The following is a 19541-nucleotide window of genomic DNA, read 5'->3' as shown; positions in this document are numbered from 1 at the left end:
GCTCTTCCTAAAGATCTAGAAACAGCGAATATGTTCAGTAATTTTTTAACACAACCACCAGTCTTGAGTACATTTAAAATTATGTTGACTAATACTTCGCTCGTAGTTGATGGTCACAGTTTGTGTTTTATATATTAAAAACAATTAATGAAATAATTGTATTGTTCCGTGGTTGCTAACATGGTACAAGGAAATTATAAATCTGTGCCTGTGCCTTCAATTAAGGGCATGTTTGTTTCACCAAGGGATCTCAAATTCATGAATTTAAAATTTAAAATCAACCCTTTGAATCTATAATTGGACCGACTTGAATCTGTAACTTCAACATGTACCGTGGATCTATCCTCACTTCATTTAAACTGATGATTTTGAAAAACACATCTTTTAATGCAGCCTAGGATTTAAGATTAAAAAGCTACCAAATGCAACCTACGAGTTATAAACGTCGTGCCTGCTGACAAAACAATATGATGAATCGCTTTGTTAAACATAAACCACGGCAAAGCTCAAGGCGCAGACTTGTATGACAAACTCCTCCAGTCACGGCAGCGGTTAATAAGTTAATATATGATTTGGAACTTTAGCGTTTTCGATCGTACTAAGTCCAACTATGTCTGGTTTCAAGTATATTTGGATTTATCCCAAATCGAACCATTTACAATCCTAGTCTACCGTAATCCAGATGTTAATTTTGCAATACAGAAATCTACTTGTCTCAAGAAAATGCGCCCCCCAGAACTATTTTTCATATGCTATTGGGGAACCACATAAAAGAACAGAAATGGGGAATCTCCATGAGCCATGAGATTAGAGATCAAATAAAATAGATAGAAACACAACTCATGGAGAAATGTTGCGGTAATTCAAATGCAGATCACCGATGCATTCAAACCGTTTTCTCAACTAATTAAGCATGCAGTATTTGGCTCAAAAGCGTGGTCCCAAAGCTCGAATTGCATGTGATGAACTACAAGATCTTCCATTTCTGCTCCACCGCATTACATATGCGACCAATGCAGCATGCAGCACTAAGTGGAAACTCTGAAACTGAAAGAAAAAAATGTAGCAAGAAGTATTGAAGTAAACAAACACAAACAAACAAAAAATCGTGGGGGCAAACAACCCTTTATACAAATCATGAGAGGGCTAAGTGTGAATTCCTATCCATACATTAGAAAGGATGATGCAAAAGTTTATTCCTCTGCCATTAGAGCATTATCATGAAATTCTTGCAGAAGAGGTTGAAAAACATGAATTTATGAGCCCTGAATTAACATGATCAACCATTAAATATCAAACCTTCATTAAACACTACCCATGTTGTAGATTTGAGTATACCAGTTTTTGGTTCTTACAAAGCAGCAAGTAGGTCAAAATTCAAATCTCTATAGCTACACTTGCAAAAGCTGTGAAAAACACCCTAAATTTCAATTTTCACAAGCTGGTTCTATATCTCTGAGCATCCTAGTCTCAGAAAATTCCCATCTTGTACCAACCAGGTGTTATGTATCCATGTCCAAGCAATGTCATGGATTTAAAGTAAAAACTTTCGAAAAGTAAATGTTGCATAAGATAGCAACAAAAAAGTTTACCTGAAATAAAATCATCAATATATCCACATTGATTTTTCCATGGGCCATAGCACCAACCTGCGTTCATGACAAAAATCTGGCTAAGATAAAATATCCTAACGTCTGCACAATAACAGCAAATGCTTGAAAATCTAGATATTGCTAATTCTGAAAGAGGCGTCTTATAATAAAAGCATACCACAAAAACAAGGTGCTCATCGTCACTTGCAGCATTTACATAATCACGCAGATTGACTACTCGTGGTGCACTACGTGATAGACCTATAAATGAGATACCCAAAACATAAATATCATAAAGTAGGAAATTACAAATCGTTAAGATCAACAACTAAAAAGGCAAAACATGCACCTATTCGCCGGCAATTAGCAGGCAAATAATTAGTTACGGGATTTTTTACTGTACGCAAGACTTTATTAGATCCATTACTAGCACGTACACTGAGTTTTTGCAACAGCTATACTGCAACAATTTGTAACCAAAAGGGATATATTAGCTGAAAAAGCATGTTAAAGCACTAAGATCATTTAAAATGTCACACACAGTCAACTTACACATGAGATTGTTAAATCGCTTAAACGTTCTTGGAATACGTATTTGCGGACTGATTTGTATGAGAACATTCCTTTCTGTTTGCACATAAAGACTATGTAACCTTCCAGCTTTATTGAGTGGGCTATCAAGTACTGTCAAGAGAGCCTGAAAAACAATAGAACAATCACTCAGGATTGGATAGAACAATCTGATGCATTTCCATCATGACAAAAGAGAGGATCAAGATGCAAGTTGTAAAAGAACAGAGAAGAGAAGGTGATACTGGGTCATCATTACAATAATCTTCAAAGACGATCGTGGCAATCATGATAATGTTTCATAGGCTTTTGAAACGACTGCATCTTGTTACCAATATCATCACTCTAAGTTATTCCAACGAGACTGTCAAGATGTTTAAGAAGATCAGGAATGATGGTGTCTATGGTTTATATCTTTCACCACTAATAAAATAATCATATATTTGAGCCACATGCTGAGAAACCGAAAACCTCAAAAGAGTAGCCATATTCAGCACTTTCATAGGTCCCACCTTCCTGAAACATACAGTATAACCTAAGATGGACTCAATGGAAAAGGACCTTGGCTTGGTTATCAAGCTCAATTAAATAACAAACAAATCAGGATCCCCTCCACAGGGGCAGGGACCACTCCCCCCTTCTCTACTTTATTGCAAAAGGCATCATATTCTTCATAGAAGGAAGGCTAAAAAACTTCTGAACTTAAAAGTGTGTCTTGACGAATTCTTTAGTTGCTCGGATCTAGCCATGAACACTTCCAAAAGCTCAATTCCTCCATTCAACTTGGACAACCGAGTAGGCACTCGGATAGGCAGGAATTAGGCTGGCGTCAAGGTCAGCTACCTTTTGTGTACCTCGGCATTCCGCTCCAAACGAATGATGTGGCAGAGGAACAATTCTGGAACTTGATTCTTCACTCATCCCAGAAGCTAACTCTTTGGAAACAAAGATACCTTTCTTTTGCAAGTAGACTCAGCTTAATCAAACATGTTCTATCTCTGTTGTCTCATTACTGGAGCCTAGTGGTTAAAATCCCTGCTACAACCTATAAGTGGCAGCCAACTTCTTATGGGGCGATATTGCAGACAACAAAAGCTATTGTCGTATTAAATGGTCTATGCTATGTCTCTCAAAATTAGAGAAAGACATAGAACTCAGAGACCTCAAGGAAACCAATCTAGCCAACTTGGTCTTTTTAGGGTTTCGCGTTGACCAGCAGTCTTTCCCTTGGGCAGACCATGTTAAAGGTCGGTACTATGAGTAGAAAAGATTAGATTCATTAACAGCAATGCTAGGGGGGGAAAGGTGTCTAACGCATGGCCAAAGGCATTGCAGGCTTGGAGCAGGATCAATGCAAATGTCGACTGGAAGATAGGCAACGGTGCTATAGCCAATTCTGGACGGATTATGCTATAGCCAAATTCTGGACGGATTATTAGGGGATTATTAGGGACCAGAGCATATGTTTGATAAGATCCCTATTCCATCGCCACCTAGTACAAGACACAATCAGCTGCATAGTAAAAGAAATCATGGAGGGGAATGGAGAGTCTATCATTGAGTTCCTTGCCAGCTTAAATATACCTCTCTTTTGTCCCCAACTTGAGGTTTTTCAATCGGCATGAATTTTGGCAAAGGATTTGGAAAAAAAACCCAAAGAGCAACGAGAACAATCTCGTTTGGGAAGGAAAAGTATTCCCAAGGGCCACCTTGGTCAAATGTTGTTTACTTTGAGTTAGAATTAAATTAATGTTCGGGTGACTGGGAAGACCCCACCACCTACGAGAAGCGTTGAAGCCTTCGTCTTTCCCCCTGCCTCTAGGGTTTGGAGCTGCATAAGGACCAGATAAACTTACGGTTACTTCCCTTAATTTGGAAGTAGTGTTTGTCACTCATAGTTCAGAGGAGTAGCACTCACATGAATCAAACTTATGACCGGACTGTTACTAGCCCACTAGCTAGACCACATATGTTGCGTCCCTCAGGGAAAAATTAAATTAATGTTCAAATAAAAAAAATACAAAGCAAATTTAAACTTTTAATCAAATTTATTGTCTTTCAAAACCAAACGTTCATCAAATCAGTAAAAAACATCCAAGCACTTGGATCCCACCAACAAAATAAAATGCTAATCAAGATTCACAACTGAATATTAAAAATATAGAAAACTACATAAGTAATTCAGTAAGGCTGTTTAGCCAGTTTTAGGCAAAGCAATTGTGGCCAGATCTCATAAACTTGCAAATATACCAAAAAATAAAAATAGATAACGTCATTAAGATAAAGTTTAACTCTATGTGGTAGGCGGCCAGTTGCTGGTTCGAGTGACATGGTCAACCCCTCTTCTCTGCAAATGAGGTGACATCCGTATACTAGTTAATGTGGTGGGGGTGCCACACCATACAATCTCGGAACTTGAGGTAGTGGGACTCTCCTAATGTTCACCCAAAAGTATCGTAAAAATATGATCTTCATTATTAATTTGTTCATTTTTTTAACATACAGTTTTAAACTGTCAAGTACATCACGTTCTAGTGGTTGAATTCCTCGGGAAACAGCAGAAATCCGGCAAAGAAAGCGAGATGGCCCGTGTCCAAACCACGTGTAAGTGGTTTTGTTAGCCTCCGAGATCCAATGTTAATATGAAATCCACAGTTCATCAGACTTACCGTCTAAACAAACAGGGGATATCAGTAGCGCAGGTATCAAATCCATATTGTATGTTCCGACCTCAGATTCATTATTAGCAAACATGGTTATAAGGTTGGGGCAGGGGCACATGACCATCAACTACTCAAAACCCAGATATAAATTCCACCACTGGATGACCTATTAGATAGACCAATCATTAGACCGCCAGATCTAAGGACCCTTTGAGCTGTAATACTCTTATCAAGCCCATGTTATACATAAAAAGTACAAAATTTCCATTTTAAACCAAATATTTTGGTCATTTTACAACCATAGATTCGATTAAATTTGTAAAGCAATGACTTAAAATGGAAAAAAAAAACGATAGCTGTAGAGCAAAATCTCTCTCTCTCTCTCTCTCGCGTTCTATGTACATATATCAGGAATGAGTTCAATCAATCCGATTTTGGAAACGAATTTTTTCATTCTTCTTTTTTTCTCTGTATCTTTCAGTCATGTTCCATCCAGTGGATTTAAATGATGGACATTGAAGACGAGAATCAGAAGTAATTGTCCATAAAATATGCGATGCCCCTTTTTTAAGATAATAAAAACTTTGCTTTGGAGACGTATTGAGCAGGCCATCTACAATAAGGAGTGAAAATAGTTAAAACCATCCATCTGGCATACTATAATATCATAAATAATGCCAAAAACAATCTAGCTTACAATGAAGTACGTCAAACATGAGAAGCTAACAACCTAAAAGAATTTAACATGAGAAAATGTTGTACTTTTACAGATGGATGCACATTCTCGTTGTTCTACTCTTTACTGGCAGGCTGCTGATTCCAAAACGGATGTAAAAAACCCATGAAGCAAGCTTGTTACACTTCCATTACTGTTTGGAATGGAATGTGCCTTCAGTTATCACCTATATGCCCCTCCTTAGTTCCAACTGTTTAGTGTTCTCCAGCAGCACCTATTGTTCAAAAGCACCAAGATGCATAGCATGAATAGAGCAGTATCACAAGGTCACAAGCATATATTTACTTCCACAGACAAGACATTGCACACAGCATGAAATCCTGCAATCAAAACATAGAAAGGGAAATTTGCAGAGTGACAATAAGGTGTATGCATGAAAATAGTACATAAGCCAGCAAGATATCGTGCACCTAAGCACAAATTATTTTCTGTTTCAGAAATTTATGGTACTTCAGAACATGTTAACCATAAATCTTTTGAAATTATTTCGGACATATAGCACATTATATGATAAATACTTGTTTTACTGTATACTAACTGTGGTGTATGCTAATGACTAATCTTACTTATTCTATGGTCATCCCTTGCTACATGATCGATCAAATGCATGCTCAGGAGCATGCTGTTGGACACAACGAATTTACTTTCCTTCCCCTTTCAGGTTTTACTTTCTAAAAGTAAAAGCATGAAGAATCATCAACACCATCAAAGGAAAAAACAACCAGGTGCACTCATCTTAGTTTGTTGTCCATAATTTGCAAACCAAAGCTCCAGTCAGATGAAAGTTCGATATTCATCTTCCAGTTATGATATTTTTCCAGTGAGGAACTGTATCGCCAAACAGATATATTCATTTATACAAGAATTTTCTCCATTCCTTTATATACACAACCTGAAAGACGACTCTATCATATTTTGCTTGTGCAAAACACATCTAGTTTATAGGAAAAATTTTCTTTTTGAAAACAAAGGAGGAACTTACATTAACCAGAGCGAAGGAGCACCTTAAACAAACCCCAACTGCTACTAGGAATAACAACACAAAGGGCAATTGCAGCCAACTAAGTAAGTATTTGTATTTAAATTATGTTATACAGATGGCTGTTCAGTGTGAGATGCTTTTCAAAGGTTCGACCTCTGCGATGCCAAAATGCCAAATTTTACATGATTCGAAAAAAACATTGGAATTTGATGTGTGGATATGAAAGTTCGATATTCATCTTCCAGTTATGATATTTTTCCAGTGAGGAACTGTATCGCCAAACAGATATATTCATTTATACAAGAATTTTCTCCATTCCTTTATATACACAACCTGAAAGACGACTCTATCATATTTTGCTTGTGCAAAACACATCTAGTTTATAGGAAAAATTTTCTTTTTGAAAACAAAGGAGGAACTTACATTAACCAGAGCGAAGGAGCACCTTAAACAAACACCAACTGCTACTAGGAATAACAACACAAAGGGCAATTGCAGCCAACTAAGTAAGTATTTGTATTTAAATTATGTTATACAGATGGCTGTTCAGTGTGAGATGCTTTTCAAAGGTTCGACCTCTGCGATGCCAAAATGCCAAATTTTACATGATTCGAAAAAAACATTGGAATTTGATGTGTGGATATGAAAGTTCGATATTCATCTTCCAGTTATGATATTTTTCCAGTGAGGAACTGTATCGCCAAACAGATATATTCATTTATACAAGAATTTTCTCCATTCCTTTATATACACAACCTGAAAGACGACTCTATCATATTTTGCTTGTGCAAAACACATCTAGTTTATAGGAAAAATTTTCTTTTTGAAAACAAAGGAGGAACTTACATTAACCAGAGCGAAGGAGCACCTTAAACAAACCCCAACTGCTACTAGGAATAACAACACAAAGGGCAATTGCAGCCAACTAAGTAAGTATTTGTATTTAAATTATGTTATACAGATGGCTGTTCAGTGTGAGATGCTTTTCAAAGGTTCGACCTCTGCGATGCCAAAATGCCAAATTTTACATGATTCGAAAAAAACATTGGAATTTGATGTGTGGATGTGATTATGAGACCCAATCCCTCCCCTCCCCCCCACCCAACCAAAAATAATAATAATAATATAAAGTTATTAATTCTGATCCTGTATAAAATCCCGATTTCACATTTGTTCTTTATATTGTCTAGCAGATGCATATAGATTTGGACAACTATATATGGTTGGACTCCAAGAAACCACACAAAACAGGCTGAACCGGCAGACAGTTAATATATATATATATAGCACACCCCAACTCCAACAACAAAAACAATAACTCAGTCAATATATATATATATATATATATATATATATAGCACACCCCAACTCCAACAACAAAAACAATAACTCAGTCACAACTGCTAAATTTCAGAAGATTCAGAAAACATTAAATTTATATGCATAGGAAAATTGTCCATAACAGAAATCTGGCCAACATCACGTACTTCCCTTATATACTTAGCCACAGCCTTGCAGCCAGCAATTGCTAGTTCCATGACATCCTCGAATATGTCCATAGGTAATTTCGAGTCCATCTGAGACAAACAAAAACCAGCATAAGAATATCCAAATGTTCTACACACATACAAATGAAGCACGAAGCAGACACCAAAAGCAAGCACAAATGTATTTTACCAGAATCTAGAAAATGCATGCATAGCTGAAGAACACAAGCAAATCAAAAATTGATCGTGGATTTGCATGTCTGGTATAATCACCTTACTTTCACCCTTTATTTTACCCCTGCTCATATGACATGCAAGAATAAGACATGACTAATCAACCAGTCGCCATGAACTAGCTGTATGCTCTGAATAAATAATTCTGGAAATCAAATCAGAATATGGACCTTCTAGTTCAAATCCTGCAAAGAAAGTAATGGTATCTAGATAAAGATTCTTCCCACCCTTTTTTTCTACAAGATGATGACAAACTTTTTTCTTCCAAAAAGGTTCTCTATCATGAAGATACATGATTATTTCGAGTAGCATGTTATAGGTAGAAGCTCATATATTGCTTGACCTAGGCACAGATTTCTGACACGAGTTTCCTGAAACCTTTTCTTAGATCACCTCATGTGCAGGCAAGAGAATTGTTCTCTGGTGGACTTGCAGGCATTCATGGGTTTCTCCTTAACATAGCCAACATACTTGAGTTATTCTAGAAAATTGCACCTTCCACCCAAACCCATTTTCCCGCTTTGGTAAATCTTATCAACTCAAGAACTCTACATTTTTTTTTTTGCTAGTACACTGCAATTCATATAATTTTCCATATAAACCACTAAATAAATGACATGGAAACTTTTCACCAATTTGGCTCTAAATAGAAAGGAGACAGGTACGGTATGAACTTCATCATCCTCCATCCAGTACTACGTTCCTTCCTTGAGAATAGGGTGCAGATCCATGTGTGGCTTGGATCCCACCTTAGAGGCTGAGATCCAGATTTAACCAGAAAGAATGTGAAACCACATCCAGCAGAACAGGTAATATTGATTTTAGCAAGGGAAAAAAGTGTGAAGCAAGTTACTGTAAATTTATAACTTCGATCAAACTTCAGGTCAACTTCGAATTCTAAGAGACCTGACTAACCCAATCAATACCATCCAATGATATGTGTCGGTTCCAGGTCAGAAGTTAGACCAACTTGCATATTCATAACTCTCGACTCTTGAGTCCTTGACAGTAGACAGACCAAGCTTATGAACATACAGCAGAGATGAATGCTTACAGCAACAAGTTTATTCTTTGATTATGGCATCAACTAGTTTCTATGGAAGGCTTTACATCCTCCTAGTGGAATCAGTACACACTGTCATGACTAACCTTTTCAAAGCAATAAATTCTAGACAGACAACAGCAGTCCAGTAGAGCTAACCCTTAACTGCAAAATCACATCAGCAAACCAATCTAACAAATATCATTGTCGGGCTTTTATCAGCGAGGTATTAATTGGGAAGTTTATTTTGAAATTTGAGTTTCCCACTAACTTTCTTACAAACATATCAATCAAAATTCAAAATAATTATTACGACATTAAAAGAAACATTGAAATGATAAAATATATTAAGCAACATTTTTTCTGAAAAAAATGAGAAAACATAATTAAAATGTGATAGCTTCACTGTGGCTCTTTTTTTTTCAAACTATTGCAGTTTTTTCCTATTTTTTCATTTTTCTCTAATTTCTCTTTTTCTGCATTGAAAAAGAAATGTCAACATTTCTGACAATAGTAACATCTCAAAATAATAATATGTTAGAAGAGAACACATTCCATCAGGGAACCTGGAGAAGTGTGACTTTCTCAAGCTTCGCTAGTACTCCAACGGTCACATCAGGGCCTCCAGCACTATCCTCGATATAGTTCAAGTCTGTTGACAGGAAAACAACAAGCATAACAAGATATAAACAGATACACCACATAGGGAATTCAAAATGAGGCATATTTCAGACAGAAACAAAATATGGTTACCAAGCAAAGGAGTGCTGTTAAGATACCCAGCGCTGCATGAAGTAACTAAATCACGCATTGGGATCCCTGCATCTGCGAGTGCCAATGTTGCAGCATTGATACATGCAGACCTGGTTCCTAAAAGACAACAACATCTTAACAACATAGAAGTTGTGCATGCACCTCTCTCTCTCTCTCTCTCTCTCTCTCTCTCTCTCTAACTCACAAACACAAATATTAAATGCTAATGACATGGTACATTACCTCCATCAGCTTGAAGAACTTGTACAAATATGTCAATCTGCAACAATACAAGATTCAAAACAAGAATATCATAACATTGAAGCTTAAAAAAAGGCAGCTCACTCAAATCAGGGTAGTGCCCAACCTGAGAACGAGGCATTAAATGTGTTAGTATGCATTCTTCCATAGTCTGACGGATGACCAAAGAAATTTCTGTTGAACGCCTGCCACAACAAGAAGTTCATCTTTAGAACAGATTAGAAATGTACAAGGGATCATCAAGTTCACTAGAATTCATAGATAAAAAAGCTAAAAATTTAGCTCACAAGTTCAACCGTTTACAAAAATCTGATAGAACTTGGAGGGATTTCCAAACACACTAAGGATAAAAATATATTTATTTCTAGAGCCCAATATAAGAGTATGATCACAGAATAATGTGAAGGCCCCAAAAGCATATAAATTTAAATGAGCAAGAAAGGAACAGAAAAAAGATGTGGACTTTCGGTATCAGTCGACTCCAATACCTATAATGGACTAGAAATTTTTTAAAAAAGTATCGTTGATTACTCATACTGTAAGCTGACACACTTAGCAATTCTATGAAATAAAGGACAGTCAACAAGGCCTAATAGCATGTTTTCATGCAGCATTACATCAAAGAAAAGGCAACTTCTGCAACAAGATCATCCATCACAAATTACTTTATCAAAACTTCATCCCATTCTAGGTCACAGTACTTGCATGTGTATGAAACAGCAACCAAAGTTCTACATAGTAGTTATAGGACATGAACATAGATTAGGTGCATTGGACATGAGTGCGGCTCCGACATGCAACCCGCACCTTCTCTTATTCACCTTTAAAAAAAATTTCCCTTTTTTTTTCTTCTCTCTCTCCCTCTCTTTCTTTATTTACAGTATTAAAAGTAAGAAAAAAGGCCCGATTAAGCTAAAAAACAACCATATAATTATATATATTATGAATACATATACTTATATCTATAAACTAAATGTGTACATAACTACATACACCCTTGCGGCACCCCTTCACCCAAGTTTTTTTTTGGAGGTGCCCCACTGGCACCCGCACCTCGCACCCATGTGACATAGCACCTAGTCCAAGATCATGCATAGAGAAGATATATCTCCCAAAAAAAAACACACACACACACACCTGTCATGATAAAAAAGGCATCAGGTGGTTGTGTCATCCAAAATAAGTAGTGGCTTTGTTACCAACAAAACATAGAAGCAAATGATAATTATGCAGTAATTTCAACATCAGCATCATAGAACAGCTCTGCCCTCCAGATAAAGAAAACTAACACTTGAAAGTGACTAGTTGCAAGAACCATGTCAGAAGAAAAAGCTAGAAATGATTCATAATGAATAAAACCTGTCCCCTTTTGGTCTCCTGTTGCGATCACCAGTGCTAAAATTAGCCATGCTGTACTCACAGCGAACCTGTATGCAAAAGGGAAGAGGAAGATGAGGAAAATGATGCAAACATGTGAACATGAAAAAAAATGAAGGGACTATAGACACAAGCAGAAACTCACCAATGCCTGGTCATTGACTTGCTGGCTTTTATTTTGAACCTAAACAGAGAAAAGATTCACTCAATTTATCAGCACTTGTTTAGTTCAATGTTGCACAACTATGTAAAAAAACAGAGAAAAGCAAAAAATTATTTCCCAAGCAAACAAAGCTCAACATAAGCTGAAAGCTCAAATGTGGTTGCAAATACCAAACTAATTAAAATCATAGTCACAAATATCGTTTACCGGTTTTAAACTGCAAGGTTTTTCTCGGGTATAATACGGATTGCTTTTCTCAAAAAATCTCGGCAAATTTTAAAACAATTAAAACAAATATCTTAAAAGTAAAATGTGAAAATTTAAAAATGTGGTAGTGAACAATGTAAAAGGAATGCAAAAAATGCAAAAAAATATATAAAAATGCGTCAAAATGCAAAAAAAAATGAAAAGCATCCAAAATGAAAAGATGTTAAAAAAACATGTTATAGTTTTTTTTTTTCATTTTTGAGGTTTTTCCAAGAAAATATTTTTTCGCTCTTTGGCTGACTTATTTTTTGCATTTAACATGTTTTTTTCGAAAAAACATGTTATTTGTGACTATCGTCTGTGATTAAATCTTGATAACCATCACATGAATGAGTGTGTTCGGGAATAGTCCATTTGCAAAGAACAGGCATACAAATCATGTTTATCTCGCAAAAAAATAGTTTGCCAAGTTCTGTATGAAAGTTGTGTGGATTTTGAATATCAGAATACCAAAATTATTCGTGCAAAAGGTGGTTCATGTAAAAAATAGATTGTGGCAAAATTAGCTGAATTAGGTAGACAGATGAAACCAAATTCGAAAGGAAAATAAACATATTTAGAATCTTATTTAGAATGAAATGCAATAACCATATAGCAAGAAATGATACCAACAAAACCAATTTAACAAAATGAAAAACATTTGAAAAGATCCCAACCTCTCTTGGCCCATAAACAGCTGCTATTACTTTTGTGTTTCCCATCTCAAAAGCAGCAGAGCTGGAAAGAGGGAAACAAAAAGCATTTGAAGGTTATTGACTAAAAATATCTGTTGAGGATAGCCCTCAGTTGCAGGGACGAGACAGAATCAATCCCTACAAGCAATAGACAGTAACCTTTCCAACACAAGGTAAATGAAATTAAAAAATATTCATAACTAAAACAAATTAGATATAATTATAAAGGTGATACCCATCTGCCTTTGCTACAACACCCATCTCTGCACGAAGCTGCCTCATCTGAAACTCATTCCAAAGCAGAATATGAGAGAAGGGGAAGAGAGAGAGAGAGAGAGAGAGAGATTTACCTCCATTGCACGCCGACCATCCAAACGCAGACCCTCTGGACTAACATATTCCATGTCTTCACAGCAAGATAGTAAAGGATGAAAAAGACTGGCTACACGGAAAGAGCATAAACTTGGATTAAAATATTTCAATGACGGCCATTAGCATGGCACAAATTGGACTTTCAATGACTAATATTTGCATACTTGGTTTCAGATTTTCTGTCAAATAGATATTTGAATATAATAAACAAAGGAAAGTAGTAATATTCAATATCAGATGTGGATTCAACTCATGTGTTCACAAAACATCGTGTTCCTTGAACTTTTCATAACAAAGTTAAAAAAAGAGCTACCTATTTCTCTTTTACACTTAATTCTGTCAAGGTAAAATAGCCAAAAAATCCAGGAATACAACTCAAATTGTTATATAGGCAAATCATTACCACAATGAAACAAGAGATTCTCTTCATTCATCTGAACAGAAGAGGGCAAATGCAGCAAATTATACAACACAAAAGTGCAATGCTGCTGAATTTTCAAGAACATTTACTGGTTTAGTGTGTTCTTGACAAGCCAAACATTTGTAAACTGGTTAAGAAAGCATGATGTTGCTGAATTTTGAAGGACATTTACTGGTTTAGTATGTTCTTGACAAGCCAACATTTGTAAACTGGTTATGAAATTGCAGATCTACATGCTTTTAATATTTCAGTCATATTATGGCAGTCATTGTTCAGGAAAATAGGAATGCAAACACATTATTGCATCACTTCCTTTCAGTTGCTTAACAAATGCATAAACAAGTACCCAACTATGATGAAACTTGAGGGCTAGTAGCATTGGTAAGATCATTTGAGTTGCATGACAAACAAAGAAAATCTTACCGACTTTCAAGAGCAGATCTATGCAGCTTTTTTTGTAATTTCTGGTAGCTAAGGTACTCAGAACGTGCTCTCTAATTGGCAAGATATCATACATTTAAAGGAAAATGAGCTTGGGAACAATGGCATAAGCTCATAAATCACCAAACGAAACACACACACACACATGTGAATCCCTGTGCTTATATTTTGCTTGGTCCTAGGAAAACTTGGGTAGACGGATATCAAACTTATACCAGATCATGTTAACATAGACGCACACTGCCATATCTTAAACTATAGAAGTATAGATATGTTTACCATTGCTTATTTGCTAAATTATATTTTGAAATCAGATGGATCTGCTGAAGAAGAAAAAACATTAGTAATCAAGTTTAATCATGATCAGAGCCATTGTTTGAATTTGAAAATACAAAAGTATGATATACAATATGGGAAAAATGCATGTTCTATTGGATAAACAATAACAAATGTATCCATAGTTTAATAAGAGATGGAAACCGCATATAACACTATAAGATAGGCCTTTTCTTGGCAGAAAATGAAAGTGGAAATCTGAAATCTAGCACCTCAAAAACTAGAAAATACATTGCATCTGTCAGAAGAATCAGAACTACTGTATGGAAAAAAAAAATCAAAAAGGGCAAATTCCCACTTATTTCTTGTTTTACAATTGCTTAACAGAACCAAGAAAAGACTGAACACTTATAAAATCCACATCCAGAGGTTTTACAGCAGCTAAGAAAACCAACAGCATGACTGAACTCCATTAAAAATAGGGAAGAAAGATGAGAGAGAGATGGGTGTGGGCAGTGAGGGGAAAAGAGAGAGAGCCATGGAGAAGCTGAACGGTAGTGTGGTCTCCTCCATGTCGCAGCTATTGTCGCCAACCAGCCATTGCTGGCGGCTGACTCTTAATTTTGAGAGAGAGAGAGAGGGAGAAGGAAAGCGACGCTGGCAAGACAAATCCTGCTGCGTTCAGAAACCTTGTTCGGCCGTTGAGAGAGAGAACGGGGTTGCGGCTTGCAGGACCGAATAACGATGAGAAAAACAATCAACACTTCTTTAGTTAAAAAGAAAACCCATGCCCGAACGCGTAGCACGCCTTGACACGCTCATGCCTAACTCGCACCGGCCTCGCGCCTTGAAGCATTACCATCCCAAAATTCTATTCCCAATAGGGAAAAAAATCAGATATTAGACTGAACAAGTATTCCAGAGTTCTGCATTGCAACACAGAGAAGGTCGCAATCTCGGCTGCCTTTCTCTCTCGTCAGAAGGAGACATGGCGCCATCGCCTCTCTCCCTATTCATCCCTCCTCGGCTGCCGACTGGCCATGGAAGAGAAACGAGAAGAACACGTGAGAAAATAGAAAGGAAAGAATACAGCAGTAAAAAAGGGAGGAAGTAGGAAAATAAGAAACGGAAGCAGGAAGAGGAGGGCAGCGGATTCATACCTTGAAGCTGCCACTGCGCTCGAATGACGGCGGTAGAGGGGGAAAACTAAAGCGAGCAATCGAGATGCTAGAGCTCGCGAGAATGCGAAGAGAAATGATGATGACAACAAGGAAGTGAAACACGACTTTACGCTTTGTTTGTTTGGAGGGAAAGGGAAGGAAAGGAAGGGAGGGAAAGGGAGGGAAAGGAAAGGGAAGGGAAGAGAAAGGAAAGAGAAATGAATGGAATGGAAAGGAAAGGAAAGAGTTGATTAAAAAGTTTGTTTGGATAGAAAGGAAATGAAAGACTAAAAATCATGTTTGTTTGGACTACATAAAGGAAAGGAAAGGATAGAATTTATAATATTTTACAATAATACCCCTAACGGTCAAAATGTTTAATAAAAGAATGAGAGGTTTCAGAAAAAACACGATAATGCCCATCCCACCTTGCTCATCTGCCCAAGAGACCTTGGCGAAAAAGCATCTGCCTAGAAAAGTTGCATATCCTCGTTGGGGTGTATATGTGTGTGGTGTGTGCATCTGCACTATCAAATCACATGTGGTTTTTTAAATTAAACTAACCATAAGCATGCGAACTTTATGTTTCATGATTAAAAAATCTCGTTTTTTTTTTTGTTACACGGATCAGATTTTGTGGGCCGGAAAACCAGACCCTTTACTTCAGATTCATCATTTCAAGTCTGAACCTGAATTTGAGTCTGGTTAAGGAAGATCCAAATAAATTAGATATGGTAAATGGCAGACCTGACCCAACTCCCCCTCAACACAATTCACAGCCACACAACCACCAGTGTGTGGTTAAATGCAGATCAGGTTCAGGACAACCAACAGTTGCAGGATCCCATATTTTAATCCAACTCATCTATGTGAAATACTAGTTGCGGACATCTCAATTAAATCTATCAGTACATGGAAACATAACAAATTAATAATTTTTGGGTCTAGGTTCTGGTCTGCTTACTCTCCCTCTCTTTTTCTAATGGAGCTTTTCTTCTCCATCTCATGGTGAAGAAAAGCTAACCAGAAATTGGAGAACGATTAACAAGTGACGATAGTACTGATCAGTCCTTCAGTTCTGCTGAATTTGGAATAAGTACTTGAATCTCTTACTGCTGCAGTACTTGAAGCAAGACGAGAGCAACATCGACAAAGATAGGTAAGATAAAACTAGAAGCATATAAGTACTCAGACTGGACCAACAAAAGGAAAAAAACCACGGACGTTGTTGACGAAACACACAGAAAACAGGTCATCTGGTTCACAGTAACAAACACCAGAGACTTAAGTAGTTTCCTTGACAAGCATTTCAGTATGCTAATGGTGGTACGGCAACCAAGGAAAATCTGATCCTAGTGGTGTTTTACATCCATAAGCTGCAACTCTAGGCGGCCTGACTTCCCCCCACTAAGCACACATTTATTCACATTGACTAACCACTGCCTTCACTTTAAATAACATGATTATTATCTCAAATCAAAGGGTATTCCACACTATGGAAAACATAGTTTATATTTTATTTCTTGAACACATTGAAGATAGAGTCGCACATGGTGAAGCCCCCAGTAACAAACACCAGAGACTTAAGTAGTTTCCTTGACAAGCATTCCAGTATGCTAATGGTGGTACGGCAACCAAGGAAAATCTGATCCTAGTGGTGTTTTACATCCATAAGCTGCAACTCTAGGCGGCCTGACTTCCCCCCACTAAGCACACATTTATTCACATTGACTAAACACTGCCTTCAGTTTAAATAACATGATTATTATCTCAAATCAAAGGGTATTCCACACTATGGAAAACACAGTTTATATTTTATTTCTTGAACACATTGAAGATAGAGTCGCACATGGTGAAGCCCCCATCAACCATAAGGTTATGTCCACTCATATAACATGCCATCATAAAACAACGAATAAGAGAGAGAAAGGGAGAAAGAGAGAAAGACCTTGTCACGGATGGGAGGAGAAATGGCGCAGGAGGAGGTGACGGTGGTAGGCTAGGGAAGAGATTCAAAACAAAGAAAAGAAGAAGACGAAACGGAAGGAAACCAGGGAGGACAGGGAGGAGGCCCGGTCTCCGTCGCCACAAAGAGAAAAAAAAGAAAAGAAAACGAAAACATAGAAGAAGAAAAAAAAACAGAAGGAAACCAGGGAGGACGGGGAGGAGCAGCAGCAGCAAGAAGAAGAAGAAGAAAAGAAGCTGAAGAACGTACCTTCTCAGGAAACGGGTGTCCAGCGGTGGAGGAGGCCTCGGCTTTCCTCTTCGTTTTGTTGGTTGAAGAAAAATACGTGAAGGGTATTGTGGGCAGCCACCGATTTTGCCCTTTCCTTTCCTTACACAATCTCTCATTTTTCCTTTTTTTTTTTTTCCGCTACGCTTTATACGCATCCGAGTTTCATGAGTTTGAGACTCGTACTTATATTTTTTAGGTGGTAAGGATTTTTCTTTTTTTGTTTAAATTTTGCCGTTTACACCTTCTTCAATCGCTGCACCTGCACGGAGGGAGAGAGAGAAGGGGGAGGGGGATGGACAACCACCAAGTATATTTATTTTAGGTGGATTGAATAACTCTTCATGATTTATTTTTGTGAAGAGGTTGACACAATGGTAGGTAAGCAGCTAATTATGTTCAAAATCTTCATACTATTAATTCTTTGTACTGCAAAAAAAATGTAAATTTAACCAGGTCCGAACTACACTTCGAGGCACATAAATAGGTCATCTACTTTAGATAGATGAGGGGTTAGGTGATAGTTTTGACTCTCCTATGAACATTATGAGAAAATACTTCTTTTACTTGTCTACAACACCTTCTTGAACTCAACTCTCAAATAATGACATCAATAGGAATCAAACAATTTCGATACAAGCCTTGTTATGAAATAAGCAGACTACCAAGAGGTCCAATGGCTGGTTCAAATGAAAGAAGCATGTATGTTAGATAAAGAAATGACTATCTCAATAGTTCCATCTTTGTTTCTTCCATCTAAAAAAAAGGATGTAATTAATTATGCGCAATAAGATTTAAATTTATACCAAAATATATAAAGTAACTTTGTCCTACTTATTTGACAATGGCTATCTTGCATCTCAATTTTAATTGTTACTTGCTCTTTCTTTTCATGTTTGAAAAAAACATAAACAATAGGGTGGTATCTAACATGGGGAATGGAAATCAACACATTCAAATCAATGTTTGATTGTTCTATGGCGATCACTACGGTAGCATATGGATGAAACCCCTAAAAAACTTAGTTCTTACAAATAAAATTTTATCAAAAGTTGGTTTTCTAACCAGTTTTCAAAACTTTGTTTGTATGTTTCGCAAGAACTAGAAACAATGTATTTTGTGGAAGATTTCAGGAAGGGGTTAGGTTATTCACTCTCTTTTGAAGACAATGTTTTGTCTAAAGAGGTTTTGACCCACTAGTGAGTCAGTTTTTTTTTTTTTTTTTTTTTTGTTGGGGCACTCATTCAATACCTTTAATTTCTTTAAGTCACTTACTTGTATAGCAATCAAATATATCAAAACATTAACATTTATATTAAATTAATTTTGTGAGGCTAGTGTGGGCAAATATCGCTACACCACTGTTTTGACCGTCATCCATACATGCCTTTTCGGGGTGTCATCTAAACGTAACGCTGGTAATTTCATTTATTGGTTTGTCATAATTTCTTGGGGATAAACAGTGATGCTCAAAATATGCTAAATTTTGAAATTAAGAACCCAACTGTCTTTCTATTATTTCATTAAGATTTGGGAGGCGTTTGGCTGACAACATACATGAAACCTGGCTTTGTTCCAAAACACCATTTCAAGAACATTTGGATGTGGGTTTTTATTAGAACCAGGTTTTGCCAAACCAAGTTTTCATTTCATGAAAGCCTGAAAACCCCATCTCTTTTGTCATGTTTTTTAAGTAAGACTAACTTTTACCTCCAAACTAAAATTTTCACTTGTCATCTAAGCGAAGTTTACAAAACTTAGTTTTTAATCAGGTTTTTTCACAAAACCAGGTTTTTTCAGAGTGTCACCCAAAACACTTCCTTAATCCTGTTTAGTG

The 19541-nt window shown here is 36.8% G+C and overlaps 2 protein-coding genes across 6 annotated transcripts; both read right to left on the bottom strand.

Annotated features, from left to right (window-relative positions):
• Positions 1–616: 616 nt before the first annotated feature.
• On the bottom strand, positions 617–2488 carry LOC116254869 (ribosomal RNA small subunit methyltransferase NEP1-like). Its single transcript, XM_031630486.2, has 6 exons — positions 2422–2488; positions 2145–2289; positions 1942–2047; positions 1771–1853; positions 1593–1649; positions 617–1047 (listed from the first exon to the last, which is right to left on the bottom strand). Exons 2-6 carry the CDS (start codon positions 2229–2231, stop codon positions 928–930), a joined length of 453 nt encoding a protein of 150 aa, XP_031486346.1. The 5' UTR covers positions 2232–2289; positions 2422–2488; the 3' UTR covers positions 617–927.
• A 2969-nt stretch (positions 2489–5457) lies between these two features.
• LOC116254296 (exosome complex component RRP41 homolog) lies at positions 5458–17825 on the bottom strand. Of its 5 annotated transcripts, XM_031629603.2 has the most exons (13): positions 17687–17819; positions 15001–15345; positions 13152–13239; positions 13037–13083; positions 12784–12844; positions 11843–11881; positions 11680–11747; positions 10427–10505; positions 10303–10339; positions 10060–10176; positions 9873–9958; positions 8031–8120; positions 5458–5775 (listed from the first exon to the last, which is right to left on the bottom strand). In XM_031629603.2, exons 3-13 carry the CDS (start codon positions 13203–13205, stop codon positions 5728–5730), a joined length of 726 nt encoding a protein of 241 aa, XP_031485463.1. In that variant the 5' UTR covers positions 13206–13239; positions 15001–15345; positions 17687–17819; the 3' UTR covers positions 5458–5727. The 5 variants fall into 5 exon arrangements, with proteins under 5 accessions (XP_031485463.1, XP_031485461.1, XP_031485460.2 ...); XM_031629601.2 differs by lacking the exon at positions 15001–15345 and having other exon boundaries at positions 13152–13243; positions 17687–17824; XM_031629600.2 differs by lacking the exon at positions 15001–15345 and having other exon boundaries at positions 17687–17823.
• Between the last annotated feature and the right edge of the window lie 1716 nt (positions 17826–19541).

This window comes from Nymphaea colorata, chromosome 5, assembly GCF_008831285.2.
Source record: "Nymphaea colorata isolate Beijing-Zhang1983 chromosome 5, ASM883128v2, whole genome shotgun sequence".
Taxonomy (NCBI): domain Eukaryota; kingdom Viridiplantae; phylum Streptophyta; class Magnoliopsida; order Nymphaeales; family Nymphaeaceae; genus Nymphaea; species Nymphaea colorata.
This window is presented reverse-complemented; position numbering and strand designations above follow the sequence as displayed.